The following is a 21,241-nucleotide window of genomic DNA, read 5'->3' on the forward strand; positions in this document are numbered from 1 at the left end:
ACTTCTTATGGTTCAAAAGATTAAGATAGAGTAAATATTTACCATCCATATCACACTTCTTTGATTTCCCATAAATAAAAAAAAATACATAAATTTGGGTAATACATGAAAAATAAAACATTACAAATAGAGATAGTAGAGCCAAAAGGATTTAGGCATTGTTTTATGTGGGCTTGTAGGGCTTTTAGCAAAAGTAGCCATCGACAATCTTTTACACTGAAACAAAGTCTTATTAGAATTCTTTCTCTAAAAGTTAAACTCTTTCCATTCCTTTGATGAATTTTTTGAAATAATTAATGTGAAGGAGATAAGAACAAACACCAAGCTAAGTGAGTAATGAAATTCAAAATTATTCATTTAATTTTATTTCAAAAATATGTCTAGCTTAAGCTCATCGTCAAATTAAATTGCATGTTTAAGTTTGGTTTCATTTTCATATCGATCTAGTTCAAGTTTATTCACAAATTTTTTGATTACTATTTATATATATATATATAGTAAATACTACTAATAAAAAAAAATTAACCATTCAAAAGTCTATACTAAAAATTTAAAATTGAATGATAGTTAAAAAGTTTTTTTTTTATTTTTTATGAAATTTGAAATTTTATTATTTAAATTAATTAGATATAATGATTTGGGTTTCTAAATTAATAAATATTAGATTCACTAATTTTATATTGTTAAATTTTATCATGTACAAAATGAATAATTTATATTATTTATATCAACTTATCTACAAATTTACACAATCTAATCTCAAATTTATATATGTATATTTGTAATAATAAAATAAAACACACACACACATATATACTTAAATCAACTCTTATATTCATGAACTTGGTTATAAATATATTATAATATTTGAGCCCTACTAATTTAGTACTCAAAATCTAATATTTAAGCATTCTCAACACACAAAACAAAAAAAAAAAAAAAAAAACAAAAAAACAAAAACAAAAAAGAGAAAGAAAGAAAGAGTTTAATAACCTTAAACTTAACTCATTTGTTAAATGTTAAATAAACTGCTACGAACTGTTCATTAGCAGCGGCCGTTCATTTTAAGATTCTCGATCTGAACGAGAAATTGACAGCTACATAGGTAATCCTTTATTTGTGCATGTGACCAAATTAAATATTATTCAACTCATCTAATCAATCGGCTAATATTGAAGCATTTTCCCTATAAATTCGAGTATCCCTATAAGCCGTGTTTAAAAAACGCAGCTTTCGGTTATACAGCTGGACCTATAGCCGCGTTTTTTGAAAACGCGGCTATAGGTAACCTTTAGCTGCATTTTAACATGGCTAAAGAGTAGCTATAGCTGCGTTTTTTAGAAAACGCGGCTCAAAGGCTAACTTGGAGCCGCGTTTTTTATAAATGCGGCTCTAAGTCTAGCCTGGAGCCGTGTTTTTCATAAACGGGGCTAAAACTCCAGCCTGTAGCCGCGTTTTACAAAAGTGCGACTAAAAAACACGGCTTAAAACCGCGTTTTTTGTAGTGTCCAAAAGCTATCACAATTCTTAAACCCCTTCATATTTGATTCTAAAATAGGCTTAAACTTTGCTTTAATTATGAGTTCTGCAGAAACTCGAAAACCCCATGCAGTTTTTTCCCATACCCATCACAAGGCCATGTAACACCCATGATGCGACTAGCCAAGGTCCTTCACTCAAAGGGCTTTCATATAACCTTTGTTAACACTGAGTTCAACCACAGACGCTTAATTAGGTCCAAAGGACTTGACTACCTAAAGGGTTTACATGATTTTCGGTTTGAAACAATACCAGATAGGTTGCCACATTCTAATCGTGATGCAACCCAAGATGTTCCAGCACTATGTGATTCCACAAGAAAGAATTGTTTGGCCCCTTTTAAAGAGCTACTGCTTAAGCTTAACTCATCCTCTAAAGTGCCTTTGGTTACTTGCATAGATTCTGACGGGGTTATGAGTTTTGCTATCAAAGCTGGAGAAGAATTAGGCATCCCAGAGGTTCAATTTTGGACGGCCTCAGTTTGTGGCTTCATGGGATATGTCTACTCCATTGAACTTGTCAAAAGAGGCATTCTTCCATTCGAAGCTACTTGACTACTTTGTCTACTTTTGTTTTCCATGCTCCTATATTATGGCGGTGATGACTATATATATGAGTTATGATTGTAACCTCTTTTGAATTTTTTTTCCTTTTTATCCTTGTAGAGAGGGAAATTTTCCGACCTATCAAAAGCTAACGCAACATATTACTAAGTTCACAAAATACAACCAATTACAAAGCTCCATGTATTGTTGCTAGGTTTTGCTATCACTACTCAGAAACTAACAAAAATTTGCCAAGTGTCATGCAAAAACCAATCACACATTGGCGCATGTAAGCGATGACACAAGCAGCCTCGCATGTGTAAGCGATGACATAAGTGGACTAATCAGGCTGTGACATGTGTCACCAATTAGACTCCGCCACGTGTCGCTCACCCACCCCCAAATTCCTATAAATAGAAGCCTTCCTAAGGCATTTAAGAGGACACCAAGCCATCTAGAACATAAGCAGCATCAAAGAAGATTCAAAAGTACTGAAACTCTGCTGGAATCAAGCCTTGAAGCCTCTAGGAACTTCAAGAACTTTAACCTCAAATGCAAGGAACATTCAAAGCAGAATCATCTAAACTACCTGCCTAGATCTCAAAGGTACTGGAATCAAGCTCAAAAGCCTCCAAAAGGCTCAACAAACCACAAATCAGTGAAGTTCTACGGATTCAAACCTCTAAAGCACCGAAGAACTTCCATCACAAACCTTCAAATATGAAGAACATTCGAAGAGGAATCATCCAAATCATATTTCTAGATCTCAAAGTTCACTGGAATCAAGTTTAAAAGCCTCCAAAAACCTCAACAAGTCATAAATCAACAAAGCTCTAAGGATTCAAGCCTTCAAAGCACCAAAGAACTTCCACCACAAGCCTTCGAAAATGAAGAGTACACAAAGAACGTGAAGAACAAAGGATTTCTAACAAGCTCATAGCTAGAGATTCATTGTAATTCTGTTTCATAGATCTTCGATCCATTCTTCAGCCAAATTGAAGTATATTTGGTGTTCGAATCAAAATCACATTACCACAATTCCAATCAACAAATCTTTCTAGGAGATCAAACCAGAGGATCACTCTTTTGTAATCACAGAGAATTGCACCACATATTCATCAATACAAATTTGCATTTGTGAAACTATTTTATTGGTTTGACTTATTTCGAACTGAGAAATTTAGTCCTCCACAATCCTATAAGGTAGGGATGGCCGAAGAAGATATATTAATTTTCTCATATTCAAAAATTTAACATTTACTCTCTTTGTCAAGTGAAATTGAGGGAGTGATCAATTTTCTCCATCAATATTTTATTTTTTGAACCTGATAGTGTATAAGACATCACGGCATTTAAAATTTTAAATGGCATGCCATTTGATGTACTTGACAAACAAGTTAGATCAAATCAGGTTAATTCCAGTTCAATTTTTCCAAGTCTAGTATTTGATACACCATTAGACTTGTAATATTTGATACATCATCACCATTCTGAGGTGGCTCATGCACATCATCATCATTTGCTACTTCCTCATTACCACATGGTTGTTCAACTGCAAGTGGCTCCTCATCACCCTCAACATATAGTGTTATCTTATCTGTAAGCCATGCAGCATGAGTCTCACACATATAAACTACATCATCATCTCCATTTATAAGCCTTAACCCTTGCTCCAATTATCTCCAGGAATAAGATAATGAATTCTACTTGTACTAACTGCCCGCACATCAGAACAAATATCTTGTATTTCAAAATAACTAAGTTTATATGGGTCAACCTTATCAATAAAAGAAGTACTACCTCCTAAATATACCAAATTTGGGTTCCACAAAAACTAGCCACCATGATGAATCTCAAAATTGAATGTCAATTTAGCCATTTGCATATAAAATACAACAGAATAAAGTATGAGATGGGCTTGCATATGGAAAAGTATCATGTGGTCTTGCGGTCCACACAAAGCACAACACAGAAATAGACAATATTATTAAAAGTTTTTGTTCTGTTTTTGGGAGACAAACCCATGGAAAGGGAAAGTAGAAAAGCAATAATCAATACTATGGTCCAGCAGCTCCACATTGAAGAATACAAGTAGAAACCCAATTTCATGAGAAAGCATAGCTTAGAATTGAACCTGTCGACTTTGGCCATTTTTTTCATTTTTTTAAAAATTTTATGACAAGCATATTCCTTTGTTGGTGACTCAAAATGGATGTAATTGGAACAAAAATTTCCATCACATTTGGTTTGAAAATCAGAGTATATATGTTGGCACAGAACATATTCACAGTATGTAAAACATAGTAATCCTCAAGTTTAACAGAACAAAAAGCTTGTACTTTAGTAAGCAAAAACTAGATGTTTAACAAGTTCCATGGTAGATCACAGCTTGTACTTTAGGAAGCAAAAAGCCACAGCTTGAAATTGAAACAGCATGTACTTTAGGAAGCAGAAACCCACTTTAACAAGCACTACTACTTCCATGCTTAAGCAAAAACCCAATTTGGAAGAAAGAATTTTAAAACTCAATTTAAAACCCTAGGTTTCAAAAATTAAAAAGTAATAATCTTGATCTACCTACAACAGCTAAACAGATGAGCAATTATCTCCTTCTTCCTGGGCTCAGTTTGCATGCACGATCAAAACCTAGTTATCTCAAGCGAAGCGAAGCGCATTGCATTGTCTTAGGTGATTCTGATCTACCTGCCACAGCTGAACAAAGGAGCAACTTTGTCTCCTTCTTCCTCAGCTCGGTTTGCATACATGATCAAAACCCAGTTATCTCAAGTGAAGCCCATTGTAGGATCTTAGTTTGGTGAGCAAGCCGAATGGGAGTGAGTTTTAGGAGTGAGAGTGTTTTGATCTATTTGGGCTTTTGTTTTTTTACATATTATGTGTTAGAGTAATGGTTGAGGGAGAGGAAGGTTACGGCACAGTAACAGTGGGAATCACAGGTGGGTAAAGTGTCAAAATTTAAACCACGAGTAGGAAAATCAAATTAGTGGCAAACCACAGGTGGGTAAAGTATAATTATCCCTAAAACCAAATAGGCTCACACATTTGTTAGTGCTTTCTATGTTGGTGCTTTATAGCATCGGCTTAGAAGTGACACAATAGACCTAGGTGGGAGAGCCTTTTTTTTTTTTTTTTTTTTTGGTAAGAGGCATATTTTGTTGTGTAACATTGTAGCTCATACATTTGGATAATTTCTAAAAGGATCACATGTACACCTAGTCTTGTCTCATTTGCTAGTCACTTAATATGAGCCTTTTATTTTTTTACCTCTAAATGTGATCATAATTTTATTATTTTCCCCTAGAGTGATGAGTAATGGATCTTATGTCCCAAAAAATATTTACAAGTTAAATTTGTGTTTAAAAGACACATAAAAAATGTTTAATATTGTGAAATTGGATCAAGGACACGCAATTTGATAATATCAACATGATCTCAGTTTTCAATTAAAAAAAATGATTTCAATTTGTAAATATTGAAATATTTAGCTTGAACTATGACATTTCCTAAAATTTAAGCAAATTGTAATTTCAATGTATTACAGATGAAAGCTTTAGATATGACGGCACTCTTGAGACATCAATCAATTGGATACCAAGAATGAAAAATATCAGGCTTATGTACCTCCCTAGTTTATTAGAACCACAGACATTACTAAAACAGTGTTCAACTTTATGGGATCAGAAGCACGAAATTGCTTCAATTCTCTGGCAATCATCTTCAACACATTTGAAGAGTTTGAACATGATGTCCTAGAAGCAATTGCAGCCAAATTCCCTCGAATTTATAATATAGGCCCACTTCCCTTGCTAGAACAACATTTGCCTGAGAGCAATTCATGTCTCTAAGTGCAAGCTTATGGAAAGAAGACTCAAAATGTCTCCAATGGCTTGATAAAAGGGAACTCAACTCAATTATGTATGTAAATTATGGCAACGTGACCATGATGACAAAACAAAATTTTAATGAATTTGCATGGGGGCTTGCAAATAGCAAGCACGCATTTTTATGGGCAGTTAGGCCTGACATGGTAATGGGAGATTCAACAATTGTGCCTGAAGAATTTTTTGAGGAAACTAAGGATAGGGGATTGCTAGCAAGTTGGTGCCCCCAAGATAAAGTGCTAGCTTACCCACCTATAGGGGTTTACCTAACACATTGTGGTTGGAATTCAACATTAGAAAGTGTAAGTACTGGTGTGCCTATTATTTGCTGGCCTTTCTTTGCTAAGCAACAAACAAATTGTCGGTATGCTTGTACCACTTAGGAGATTGGTGTGGAGGTTAACGATGATGTTAAACGTGATGAGATTGAAGCTCTTGTTAAGGAAATGATGGAAGGGGATAAGGGTAAAGCTATGAGACAATGGCTAGGGAATGGAAGAAGAAAGCAATGAAAGCAATTGATATTGAAGGATCATCATGCAAGAATTTTGAAAGATTAATTAAGGAGGCCCTTCTCACTGGTGAATGAATAGTAAAACTATGTTGCGGGAAAGTTAAGCAATTGTGTTTACATCTATGTTCTATGTCCTCATGTCATGTTCTACTTGTGGTAAAATGTCATCTGCATTTGAAATAGAATCATTTCATGATTCTGGTTATCTAAAAGAGAATAAGCTACCATATTATTTAAACTTTTAATGATAGGACAATTTATACACTATTAAATTCAATAAATAAAATCTGAACTTTGAAATGGATTCTCTTCATTTCAAAGATCATGCTCCCTACTGATGGAGAAATTATATAGTTTTCTGGTGGACCACGTTATCCGTCCACCATTTAACTAAAAAATTTTCACTCATTTTAAATTGTTGAGTAAGTAATTAGTTTCTATTTTTTTTTCTTTAAATCAATTTGGATAACAAGTGTTAGGATTGGATTTGTGGATTTATTGTGTAGCTGGATTCGAGGACAGCTAGGCCTCTAGAATTGAGAGAAAGGAAAGAACAGAGAAAAGAAAAGGTTGCATTGGAAAATACACTTTGCTTGATTACCCATTATACAACTCATTGGTCTCTTATACAACACCAAAACAACTGTCAATGACCATCAGTCTCTAGCTAACTCTAACTGACTTACACAATCACTAAGCAACTCTAGTGTACCTCACATATAGACGCTTAGGCACTTATACAACTAGCACACGGGTAACACTTAGGTAGTCCCAGAGCACTGCTCCGGGACTATCTAAGTTTTTCCCCTAGCACACTATCACAGCCAGACTAGTCACCGCTGCATCATAGCTTCTGCATCACAGCAGCCATCACTGCTGCATCATAGCTCTGCATCACAGCCTGCACTGCATCACAGCACCCTTTGCATCACAACCTGTACTGTATCCCAGCACCAGCACCCTCTTATTATACAACATGCAAACTATGCCTAACAAGAAGTTAATTTGACATCTCTAGTTATGGATTTGATACACTCGTTTACTCAAGAAAAATTCTAGGATTACACCCTCATCATTTCCTTAACAAATCTTTATGACGTGGTCCAAAAAGAAGTATCCAAAGTTTAAATTTCCCTTGCTGCCAACGAGTTTGTGGGTGGAATTTTTTGTGGTCTAGACTATTTTTAAGTTATTCTTTTCTTTATGATCATTTTTAAGTTTATTCTAGCCACTCTACTACACCCTTAATTATGAGAAACACACTGAGAGGTGACAACACGCATAAGAACACGGCCGACTTGATCTAGGAGGCGGAAAGTGATAAAGATATATACAATGGGGCTTTTTTGGGTGGGCCCAAACCAAACAAACAATCTCTGTCTGTTTGGATACGACTTATTTTACTAAAATCTGAAAACACTGTAGCAAAATAATTTTTAAATGTGTGAATAATGCTGTGAGACCTATTTTTAATGAAAAAGTTGCTGAATAGTGGAGTTTGTGGGTCTCGTGAACAGTGCATGGAACCCACTAATGTGACTGAAAATGAGTTGAAAAGTCAAATAGTGCGGCTACTGTTCATGAACAGTGCATGAACAGTAGCCACACCTACAGTTTTGCTGAGCTAAACGCTTGCAAAAAAAAAAAAAAAAAAAAAGAGTAAAACACGCATTTGCGTAAAACATGAAACTGGAAACTTGAAACGTGGATCCAATCCCACAAATAGAGGAGAGCTTTGATTGCTATCAAATTATCAATATTAAGAGCATCCACAGCAGTGGAGCTAAAAATTTAGCTTTTTAGCTCCACCAAAAGTTACTTTATCTATTATACTTATACACATGCTGCAGCAGTGGATCTATTTTAGCTTTCAATACAATAAAATAATATAAATATCACAATAAAATAATATATCTACTACAATAAAATAATATCTCACTATAATAAAATAATATATTCACTACACTCATACATCACAGCCACACACAACCACAACCACCGCCGCCACCACCACCACCACCACCACCACAGCCCACAACAAAAGAAAAAAAAAAATTAACCAAGTCCACACATCACAGCCCCACACACACAACCACAACCACAACAACCACCACCACGTGGTGGTGGTGGTGGTGGGTTGTTTTCTTTTTTTTTTTTTCAACCAACCACCTACCACACCACAGCCCACACCAGGAAAAAAAAAAAAAACAAAAAGTGCTGATCAGCGTGGGACGGGATGGCGTGGGACGGCAACGGCGTGGACGGCGACGGCCTGGGACGGCAACGGCATGGACGGCGACGGCCTGGGACAGGATGGCGTGGGACGGCGTGGGCTGAGGCGTGGGCTGGGAGGGCGACGACGTGGGACGGCATGGGCTGGGACGGTGTGGGCTGGGACGGCGTGGACGGCGACGGCGACGGCGACGGCGTGGACTGGGAGATGAGAGCTTGAAGAGAGAGATGAGAGAGATGAGAGCTGATGAGAGACGGTGAGATTATTTTAATAGAGGATTGAATAAAAAATTAATTTTTTTTTTTAGATGTGTGCTACAGTGCACATCTATTTATAGATGTGCACTGTAGCAATTCATCTATAATATTTACCTATGGCACCACTGCTGTATGCGTTTTTTTGTGTTTTTGGAGCTAAAATTTAGCATTATAGCATTATAGCTACACTGCTGTGGATGCTCTAAGGGAGACAGATCATAACAATTTTTACAACAGTTGAATCGAAAAAAATTTATGAGTTCTAGTATGAATTTTGAATTTACTGCTTATAATACTTTTTTACTTAAACAATAACAACTTATGGGTATCAAGAGCCTTATAATTCAATTAATACTTTCTAGTATTTCCGAAGGAAACTTCTAATATTAAAATCCTCCATCCAAACTAAAAGCAGAAAAATAGAAAATAAAATAAAATGTTGGTAAAACTTTTTGTGGTCTAGAATTATTTTAAGAGAAAAATCATAAAATGTACCTGAACCTGCTTTTTGAGTGGCCCAACAGACATTGCAATAATTGTATAAACCATTAAACGAAATTTGCTTCCGTTAATTTTTCAGCATTTTGACAAATGCTACTTTTTTTCCTTTCGGTTATAACTAATCATCAAAAATACTATTTTGGCCCCTTATATTTTGTAATTACTGTTAATTTAGTACCTACATTTTGGTAACAGTTAATTTGATTTTTGCTATTATCAATTTGCAGTAATTTGCTTTTTGCCGTCAACTTACTAACAGAAATTGACTATAAATTTCAAATAATATAGACCAAATAGATTACTACCAAAATATAAGGATCAAATTAATAGTAATCCCAAAATATAAAGACCAAAATGATATTTTTGCTTAACAAATACCACTTACTCTGATGTAAAAGTAAATAATTTTTCCCGCAATTGGATTTATTGTAAAAACCTATAGCCTTTCTATTTATATTTCCTTTGAATAGCACAGAGCCGGAAGGGATTACAAGCCCAAATTTAAATTGATTCCATCTAATATGCCAAGCCCAAATTTAAATTGATTCCATCTAATATGTAGCTTAACTTGCAAGATGCAGTATGTACGTGTCTCATTCCCCGCACTAGGCCATGTAACACCCTTCCAACAAATACTTGCGTAATAAAAGTACTAGCTTTTGAGCACGTGTGTGAAGAGTGTTAGTGTGTTTTGGATGAGTGTTAGTAATCCAAATTATAATGTATTCAAATTATTAATATTTACCACCAATATATATATATATATATATATAGAAGAGTCACTAAGCACACGCGTAAGGGCATGCTCAAAGACTAGTCCAAATAGGGTGTATTTAAACCTGTAAACATTGAAGTAAATTTTAAATGCAAGGCATTTGCCCAATTACATGTAAGAATTGTAGTAATATGTGCAATTCTAATTAAATATTAGTAAAAGTGGAAGCATGTGCTATGTTAAAATTTATGGACATAACAAAATTTCAAAATAATTTGTTATATAAAAGTTTCGCAAAATAATATTTCAACATTATTTTTGAGTTGTGATGGTTTGACACTAAAAATAAGTAAACACAATATTTTAGCTGTAATATAATGTTTTTCTTTAGTAATAGCTTAATTGGTTGCAATTTCCCTCCCCCATCTATTGAAGGGTATTAATTTTTTTATTTTTTTAAATATAGAAAAGTCTTTCATGTTATTAATTTTTTTTTCTTAATAAATTTTTAATGGGAGTTATATATGAAGTTATTTATAATCTTAAAAGATAGTCATTTAGTAAAAAAAATCCATAAAAATAACTAAATAAATAAATTATTAAATTTGTATTAAATTTTTTAAAACACCTTGAATACGGAAAGGATAGTAGGTTTTGAATATATTTGTATAGTACCTTGGTTTTGGATACATACATTTGTGTATTTTTCATTGTGCATATGGTTTTTTGTTTGATTTAATTTGTATAGCATTTTATTTAATTTTTAGGTTGGATTAAAATTGATTGGTAGCTGATTTTCAGTGTAATGTATAATTTTCAATGTCTTTCACACCCTTAGATTTAATTTTCACAAAGCTGGAAATAGGATTAAGGCTCAGTTGAAGTAAAAGAAAATTTAAATAGTATTAATTTCTTAAAACACCAAAAATACCGTTTGAGAAGTCCACCTATTCTCTAAGTTTAATATCAAGCGATGTAAGTTTTTTTTTTTTTTTTTGTGCATCTATTATTTTTTTGAACCCAAGCCCAAAAGTTTAATGAATCAAAATTATTTCTTTTGGATTGTGAACTTTGTAATGACATAAAAGATATACTGGTCACAGAGTGTCACAATTATCATTTTTCTTAAATGAGAGTTATCAATTTCTTTTTTTAAATCCTAAAAGGCGGCCACTTAATCCTAGAAGGTAGCTAGTTATTGCACATCCATAACAAAATTTTCAAATGCTAAAGACTCTCAAGTTGTAAACTCAGAATTTTTTTATTGAATTTTTTTAAATTGATAGTTATTTAATCCTAAAATATAGGCACTTAGTACACATCCATAACTAAAGTTTAGGATGCTTTAAAAAGCGCCCCCCCCCCCCCCCCCACCCAAAAAAAAAAAAAAACACTAAGAAGGGCTGTCAAAGCTACCATTGCTTTAATTTTAAGAAAAAAAAATGTATTTTCCTTTTTTTTTTTTTTAAATGAGAGTTATCAATTTTTCTTTAAAATCCTAAAAGGCAGCCACTTAGTCCTAAAAGGTAGCTAATTATTTTGTATCCATAACTATAACAAAAATTTCAAATACTAAAGACTCTCACATTGTAAACACAGAATTTTTTTTATTCAATTTTTTTAAATGGTAATTATGTAATTGTATTTAATCCTAAAAGATAGGCACTTAGTACACATCCATAACTAAATTTTAGGATGCTTAAAAAAGCTATAAAAAAATAAAACCAAGAAGGGTCGTCAACATTACCATTCATTTAATTTAAATTTTTTTTTTTAATTTAATGTGCAATGAAAAGCACAACAAATGACAATATTAAATTTCACATGGTAGGATATTAACAAAAAAATAGCCTTTAACAACTATTTTATAGATTGACTATTACTTCGCTCACCCAAATTCATCCAATATGCTAGCTATGCAATCTAACAAAATTGTTGATATGTCACCCTAAAAAAAATACAAAAAAATAGAGAGTAAGGCTTATATATAAGAAAAACAAAAGACAAATAATATGATGAAGATAGAGCACCACTTTGAACACATACACTACAATAATTAGTTAAACCTGATAACAGTAAAAAAAATAAACTATATATATATATATATATCATTTCCATTCTTTAAAAAAGACTCATTAATTAGAGAAAATATTAAACACTCATAAATAAAATTAAAAATTAAAAAAAATATATCATTATCATTAGATTATTCTATTAAGCGTGTCAGTATTAAACTCAAGGCCTAGGACTTTAGGTCATTGATAATTAAATTTATTGATCGTTTTGTCATAATGCATGCATGATGCTTTGATGCTACGCAAATTCTCAGTAATTGACCGCAGCCTAAGCTATGTCGTCATGGAGAGATGAACCAAGTTATACGTAATACTATTATTCTGATTAAATTTTTGCATCAATAAAATTTTTGGTAAAAAATTGAAACAAATTAAGTCAAGGGTCTAAAACAAATTAAGTCAAGGGTCTAAGCTTAGACCCTTGACTTAATTAAACTTTGCCTTCTTCCCCAAGTAAACAAATAAAAGAAAAGATAAGATAAGATATTTATGAAAGGATATGATAACAAAGTAAGGAAACCAAATATATATAACCATATTCAGGAAGCAAATACTGAATGGAAACTCATTTCCTTGAAGTTTAGATACAAAAATCTTGAAGATAGACACCCTAATGCACGTTCCTTGAAATATACCCCAGTGTGGGTTCCATGAAGAAATATGGGAAAGAATTACCAGTGCATGTTTCTTGAAGAAATATGTGAAAGAAATTAAAGGTGAGGTTGAAATAGAAGGGTTATTTTACACAAAAAAAAAAAATATATATATATATATATTTTTTTTACTTGTTTCTAGAATATAAGAAGTGGTTTATGAATTAGAAAACCAAAATAGAAAAGACCAATGTACATTGACATACAAATACCATGAGCAGGAGCGAATTTGAGCAGAGCAAATAGAAAAAATGATGATAATGGTGAAAAGAAAAAAAGAATAACAAAAAATTGAGAGAATTGGAGAACTGTAGAAGAAGTAATTTGAGTTTGAAAACCAACGTGAGTGTACTAGAAGTGTGGTCCTATTTTGTAAATAATGATTTATGTGAGAGTTAAAAAAGCATTTTTACCAAATTTTGCCCCTATTTAAACGTAGATTATAGGAGTATTTTGGAACCAAAAAAATGTTCAATCCAAACAGAGGAAGCCTCTTAAATAGTAGTATAAATAAAGGCCAAATTGGATTCATTTGAGTGAGAGGCACTATTTCTTGATTGTACAACTTCAAAGACAATTATGTAGTTTTTATTAGAAATTAACTCCGTAAAACAAAGACCTTAATTGTGATAGTATTTGTCAATGTGTGTAATATACATTTCTCTTAAGAAACAATTTGCAGATAATATGTTTCTTATAATTGTTATAGTGGTATTTTGGAGGGGGAATTCCATCGCATCACTCCTTCTACATATAGTGGTAAAGTGGTACTAGCATCTAAGCACATGCATATTTTTAAGTAAAAGTTAATAATTTTCATCAATTATAATTAGGAACTACTACATTTTCCAATTACAAAAATACCTAGAGGGTCTGATGAGTGTTATAAACTTGCGGGTGGAATATTTTTTTCATCACACCCCCAGATTTTTTTGTAATAAAAAAATGTAATGCGTAATCGCATGATCAAAGGCTAATATAAATAACAATTTTGATAATTAGAATAACCAGAAAATTAATGATTATGTGATATTGATTTGGCAATCTAGGTAAAAATTGTTTGAATGCCTAGCTAATACGAGGACAAATTGTGTCAAAATATGTAACTTTGGAGCGGTTACAGGAAGTTATTAGCTAGTTACTTGCTGGAAATAAATATCCATTATCTTGTTTATGTTGTGTGGAAGACTTTTTGAGAGCCATGCGTGTGCAGGTTGTCCCAAGCTCGCTCAAAATGTCATCTAGAGATCAAGATTGCAGTACTCCGAAGATCCAATGATCAATAGAAGTTGTTGCATCCAGATGATGTCAAGCAGTCAAGCTACTGGAAGAAAGCTTCAAATGGGTACCTAAATCGATTTTCCTTGCAACCAAGTTCTTAACTATCTAACAAGTTCTAAACAAAGTAATGTACTCGGCTTAGTGTGGGTTTGGATTCAGCGGAAACGCTGAATCCTGTGTTGCGTTTTTCTCTTTTTTTCCAAAAAAAAAAAAAAAAAAGCTTTCACTCGTTTCAGGAAGATAAAACTTACTGTTCATGAGACAAATGTCACTGTTCACGCACTGTTCATGAGATCTATAGTCACTTTATTCAAAAAAATTATTAAAAATTGGTTTCATAGTACTATTCACATATTTAAAAAATTATTTTGCACAATATTTTCAATTTTCAGTTTCAGCAAAAATAAGTTATATCCAAACGAACCCTTAATAATTGGTTAATTGGCACAACCAAGGTCTAAACTATCTAACAATTACTTTGACACCATCAATCTCAACTTATTTAGTAATTCTATTCTAAACTAATCCAGGTGAATATATATGTGAAGCTCTTTTTTGATAACTTGAACCCAACTTCTTGCCTTCTTCTACCTTACAAAAATTTTGTACTTGTAAAATGGACAACATGCAAAGGGTACGGTAGTAATTTATCTCATTGATGAACAATCGAACTGTTTATGCAATCCTATACGGGGCATGCATGTGACCAAATTAGATATTCATGTCATCTCATCTTCTGACTATGCTACACCCATCTAACGGCTAATATTGAAGCATTTGGCCTATAAAATGGCTGTCAGGCACAAAGCTCGGAAAGCTATCCCAATTCTGAAACCCAAGTATCTGATTCTAATAGCTTAAAAATTGGCTCCATGGGTTCAAAAGAAACCCCAAAACCCCATGCAGTTTTTCTCCCATACCCATCACAAGGCCACGTAACACCCATGATGCGACTAGCCAAGCTCCTTCACTCAAGGGGCTTTCATATAACCTTTGTTAACACTGAGTTCAACCACAGACGCTTAATCAGGTCCAAAGGACTTGACTATGTAAAGGGCCTGCCTGATTTCCGATTTGAAACAATACCAGACGGGTTGCCACCGTCCGATCGTGATGCAACCCAAGATCTCCCAGCGCTATGTGATTCCGCAAGAAAGAATTGTTTGGCCCCGTTTAAAGAGCTAGTCCTTAAGCTTAACTCATCCGAGTCTGAGGTGCCTTTGGTTACTTGCATGATCTCTGATGGCTTCATGAGTTTTGCTATTAAAGCTGGTGAGGAATTAGGCATCCCGGAGGTTCAATTTTGGACTGCCTCTGCTTGTGGCTTCTTGGGATATCTCTACTTCACTGAACTCATCAAAAGAGGCATTATTCCATTTAAAGGTACTTGACAAATTTATCTACTTTTGTTTTTCCAAGCTTGGATGGTACTAAAAATACAAATCATATAGCTTATGATTTTTACTCCACCAATTACCATTTATCTTATATTATTTTTTACATTTTTTTTTTTATAAAATAACTTAAGTTTAAAATTAGTAGAAAATATATATATATATATATATACACGAATTTTTTACATTTTTTTTTTTATAAAATAACTTAAGTTTAAAATTAGTAGAAAATATATATATATATATATATACACGACAAGTTGTAATTGGTGTAGTACTATAAAGTGGAATACAGGTTTTTTGAATCCAATATAAATGGGTTATGATTATAAGTTTTTTTTTTTTTTTTTAAATCTTTAATTTCACTTATTTTATAAGTATGAAAGGCACTAATTAAGAAGATACATGAACTTTTTCATTTTCATAAACTTCACATTTCACGTTTAAATGGCTTGATATTAGATAGACTTGACCAATGGGTCGACTTGGGTCAGGTTTATTGAGGTCAAGTAGAAAACAGATCATTCTAAACATATTGAAGATCAGGTCAAATAAGTTGTGGGTTAGTTTGTTCAGGTACTAGTCAGCCCGTATTTTTTCATATACATAAATGATAATGATAATAATAATAATAATAATAATAACAACAACATATGATCATATTGTTTTTTCTTTCTCTTCTGTCAGTACAAATAAGAGAACAACTAAAAAAAATACTCAAAAATAGAAGTTAAATAATGCACAAATTCTTGAGTTTACTTTATACAATCTAAAGTTCAATAATGGTATTGTGGGGGATAAAAGGATCAGGCCCAAGTTAATGGGCCGAACACCCACGAGAGAACTGTTTTACATCCGAAGAGAAGGATGAATAGAATGCGAAGTCCAGATTGGAGCGGAATCCTCTGGGTAGAGGATCATCGCTTTCCGAGGAAGATGTCTCCAGTCCGAGGAGGACATCTCCTGTCCGAGGAGGATGTTTTACCCTGGTATGATAGCGGAGACTAATTGAGCAGGAGAGAAGCCTGGTTGATCGTCCGAAGAGCCCACCTGATCAAGATAAGCTCAAAGCACACTCAAGAACGATAAGGATGAAGAAATATCTGAGGGGAAGGCTGCTGCCACCGTATTCAATGCATTGCAACAGCTTTTCTGGCCGCATTTATGTGGAGAAGACATCTGAACAGCGCTTCATGACCTACCGCCACTCACACAGAGATGAAAAGCAGCTGCCTGACGTGACAGGTACTTGAGCACGTCCATGGATAGGGAGCACATGGACGGTAGGGATGAGAGTGAGAGTGGCTATATAATAGAGGGAGAGGGTATGAAACGGGGCATGGAATGTAGGAGAACCTGATCAATAAATAATAAAAGAAGTGATAATCTTTTGCTGTGAATCCCTTGTCAACTCTAGTTCTTCAACCCATACTCTACAAATTAATTGTCTTTGGGTTTACGTAACTTCATGACCTACCGCCACTCACACAGAGATGAAAAGCAGCTGCCTGACGTGACAGGTACTTGAGCACGTCCATGGATGGGGAGCACGTGGACGGTAGGGATGAGAGTGAGAGTGGCTATATAATAGAGGGAGAGGGTATGAAACGGGGCATGGAATGTAGGAGAACCTGATCAATAAATAATAAAAGAAGTGATAATCTTTTGCTGTGAATCCCTTGTCAACTCTAGTTCTTCAACCCATACTCTACAAATTAATTGTCTTTGGGTTTACGTAGAGAAATTAGACCCTACAGGTATCATCACCATAAAAGAACAAAAGAAAATACTAAATGTCATGGGCACATCAAGTTATCACCTAATCATATGCACCTAATCCTGTTGCATGTAAAATAACAATAATAAGTTAAATTAGCTAGAACGATAATTTATTTTTTATTTTTTATTAAAAAATAGCTTTATAAATAACATATAACATATTAGGTAAAGAAGAATGAGTAAATATTTAATATGAATTACAACTCAATCAACTTAATGTTAGCAATAGATCTAATACTAGAAATATTCATATATACTTAAGATTTGAGATGTGAGAGTGAGGCTCAAAAGTAGAGACAAAGATAATAACATTCCAAATGTTTAGGTTTAGGTTTAAGGTTTGTTTTTAATAATGATGCGGTGTACTAAACTATTAGGTTAGCCTGTAAAAGAAATCACACTCCATAAATGTGATGTGAATACAGTGAATTTTTAATTGTGAATTGTCCCATTTGGCTATTTGATACATTTTTTTTAAAAGAAATTTTTTAAAAGTGGGTCAACCCATTTGACCTTAAGGTAAGTTGATTCAAACCCATTTTTACTTCAAATAAAAACTCAAGTTAGGTTAGGAATTTTCCTTCAGGTTCACTTTTGCTAGGTCTAACATTTGATACACCTTTAGACTTGTGTCATTTACTCTAAATCATTAAATGAATCTATTTTAAATGGAGATGATCCTCTTTTTTTTAGATGGTTAAAAATAATTTTGTTGCTAACTCTGCAACTCGAACTCTTTCTCCTAGAAACTTCATGCACCTATATGTGGGGAGACCAAAGTACCATTCTACCTACAAGTATGGTGGTAAATTGAGATGACACTAATAACAAAGTAACTTGCTTAAAGTTGATTGCAAATTAAAACACATGGCGTCTCTATCCTTTTCTTTTCTTTTTTTTCTTTTTTATTTTTTTATTTTTCTATTTTGGTTGCAAGTCTGCATAGGAGCTGAAATACAAGTTTGTTCCAATTAACTTTATTGGTAAAGTCTCATATACTTAAATTCAAATCTCGCTTACATTAAAAGTCAATAGGTGTCATGGTCTAATGTTAGAAACAATCACCCTGGATTGGATGCCTAAGATTGAAATCATATAGTAAAATTATTATTAAAAAAAAAAAAAAACCTTTACTTAATTGGTAAAATATCATGTTGTTGAACAATGGACCTGAATTTGAACCTCACCTACACCAAAAACTAATTAGTACATTGGCCTAATGGTAAAACCATAAGAGCAATTATTATGAAATGGATGCTTATGTTTCAAATCCTAAAGTAATTCCTATAAAAAAGAATAAACGTAAAGTAATTATAAATTAAAAAATAAAAATAAACTTACTCTTATAAAAATCCTATAGTAATTATCAATGTTTTCGTGATAGCCAAACAAGAGTGAAATCTCAATCAATATTTTCCTATAATTTATTTATCAATTAAAGATTAATTGGATACTTTGATTACATTTTCTAATATGATAGTCAATAAAACTAAGATCTCGGTCAGTATTAGAGACTATAAATTTCATGGGTATTGAAAGGGTAGACTGTTAATTATTGCAATATCATTTTCACATATGACTACAATTAATATTATTTTTATTGTATATTAAGCACAACCTAGCTACCACCTTAATAATTATAAAATTTATTGTGCCTTTAGATTTACCATTAATTCTTTTTATATTGTCAACAGCATTATAGCTCAATACCAAGGGTAAGTTTTAAAGAAAGACAAAAGCAATACTATCAGGGTAAAAAAAAAAAAAAAAAAAACTGTCCAAAAAATCCAACTTTTGTTTATTATTGGCTTGGCACATATCTGGTAAAGTTACTTTCCAATGTCATTATATCGTGTTGGGCCCAATTTGTCCTGGTGATGTGAATTAAAAAGGGCGGGGGGGGAAGTTTATCTTATAATGGGCTGTATGAGTACGAGAAATCATATAATAGCGAGAAAACCGATAAATATATAGTGATTGCCGGAAATAAAATAAAGAAGTCTAGTTTTGTTCTAATAATAAAGAGGTTGAGGAATTGTAAAACACAGTTATGAGACTCTTTTTGTCTAGCTAACATCTGATCATTGTTGTGTAGCACTGTAGCTCATACATCTGAAGGGATCACATGTACACCTAGTCTTGTCCCATTTCTGGTCACTTAAATATGAGAATGAGCATTGTAATTTCTAACTTTGTATGTGATCATAAATTTATCTTTTTCTCCTAGAGTGATGAGTAATGATCTTATGTTCCAAAAAAATATACACAAGTTAAATTTGCGTTCACAAGACACATGAAAAGTGATTACTACGGTGAAAATTTGTATTTGGAGACTAGGACATGCAATATCAACATGATTTCTATTTGTAAAAATTGAAATATTTAGCTTGCACAACTGTGACAACTTTTCCTAAAATTTAAGCAAAATGTATTTTCAATGTTTACAGATGAAAGCTTTAAATATGATGGCACTCTTGAGACACCAATCAGTTGGATACCAGGAATGAAAAATATCAGGCTTATGGACCTCCCTAGCTTCATTAGAACCACTGACATTACTGAAATACTGTTCGACTATGCGGGATCAGAAACACGAAACTGCTTGAATTCTTCAGCGATCATCTTCAACACATTTGATGAGTTAGAACATGATGTCCTAGAAGAAATTACAGCAAAATTCCCTCAAATTTACAATATAGGTCCACTTTCCTTGCTAGAACGGCATTTACCAGAGAGCCAATTCATGTCTGTAAGTTCAAGCTTATGGAAAGAAGACTCAAAATGCCTCCAATGGCTTGATAAAAGAGAACCCAACTCTGTTGTGTACGTAAATTATGGCAGCATGACCATGATCACAGAACAACATTTTAATGAATTTGCATGGGGACTTGCAAATAGCAAGCACACTTTTTTGTGGGTAGTTAGGCCTGATGTGGTAATGGGAGATTCAACAATTTTGCCTGAAGAATTTTTTGAGGAGACTAAGGATAGGGGATTGCTAACAACTTGGTGCCCCCAAGAGAAAGTGCTAGCACACCCATCTATAGGGGTTTACCTAACACATTGTGGTTGGAATTCGATGTTAGAAAGTGTATGTGCTGGTGTGCCTATTATTTGCTGGCCTTTCTTTGCTGAGCAACAAACAAATTGTCGGTATGCTTGTACCACTTGGGAGATTGGTGTGGAGGTTAACAAGGATGTTAAACATGATGAGATTGAAGTACTTGTTAAGGAAATGATGGAAGGGGAAAAGGGGAAGGCCGCGAGGCAAAAGGCTAGCGAGTGGAAGAAAAAAGCAATGGAAGCAACTGATATTGAAGGATCATCATACAAGAATTTTGAAAGATTAATTAAGGAGGCTCTCCTTATTGGTGAGTGAATGGTCAAACTATCCCGTGAAAATCTTAAGCTATTGTGTTTACATCTATATTAATGTCATCCTCTCATGTTTTATATGTGGGAAAGTGGTCATCTCTATTTGAAATGGATTAGGCTATTGTGTTTACATCTATATTAATGTCATCCTATCATGTTTTACATGCGGGAAAGTGGTCATCTCTATTTGAAATGGATTCATTTCATATTTCAAATTAAATATCGTTGATCTAAAAATGTAAGTTTGCCACCTTATTTAAACTTTTAAATGACTTGACAATCTGTACATTATTAGATCCCATAATTAAAATCTTAACTATGAAATGAGCTCTCTTCATTTAAAAGATCATGTTCCCCATTTATAATGTAGGACATAATATGGGTTCAGTTTGTTCATTTTTATTATGTCATTTTTAGAAGTTTAAGATTTAAGATTTTATTTGCTTAATTTTAGATGCTTTCATAAGTTTACAAGTTAATG

General features: G+C 33.3%; 1 protein-coding gene and 1 pseudogene across 1 annotated transcript; both read left to right on the forward strand.

The window, feature by feature from the left end:
* Positions 1 to 1,578: 1,578 nt before the first annotated feature.
* Positions 1,579 to 6,572, forward strand: LOC112020262 (linamarin synthase 2-like; annotated as a pseudogene).
* Positions 6,573 to 15,014: 8,442 nt separating this feature from the next.
* On the forward strand, positions 15,015 to 20,926 carry LOC112039597 (linamarin synthase 2). Its single transcript, XM_065776928.1, has 2 exons — positions 15,015 to 15,595; positions 19,833 to 20,926. Exons 1-2 carry the CDS (start codon positions 15,085 to 15,087, stop codon positions 20,762 to 20,764), a joined length of 1,443 nt encoding a protein of 480 aa, XP_065633000.1. The 5' UTR covers positions 15,015 to 15,084; the 3' UTR covers positions 20,765 to 20,926.
* Positions 20,927 to 21,241: the final 315 nt, after the last annotated feature.

Source organism: Quercus suber, unplaced genomic scaffold (genome assembly GCF_002906115.3).
Source record: "Quercus suber isolate HL8 unplaced genomic scaffold, Cork oak 2.0 scaffold_9, whole genome shotgun sequence".
In the NCBI taxonomy this organism is placed as follows: Eukaryota; Viridiplantae; Streptophyta; class Magnoliopsida; order Fagales; family Fagaceae; genus Quercus; species Quercus suber.

What these genes read in the sequence shown, in the direction of transcription:
- LOC112039597 (XM_065776928.1), top strand. Translation starts at nt 15,085, where the DNA reads ATGGGTTCAAAAGAAACCCCAAAACCCCATGCAGTTTTTCTCCCATAC. An exon ending in AGGCATTATTCCATTTAAAG is followed by an intron (nt 15,596 to 19,832) that starts GTACTTGACAAA and finishes CAATGTTTACAG; the next exon opens with ATGAAAGCTTTAAATATGAT.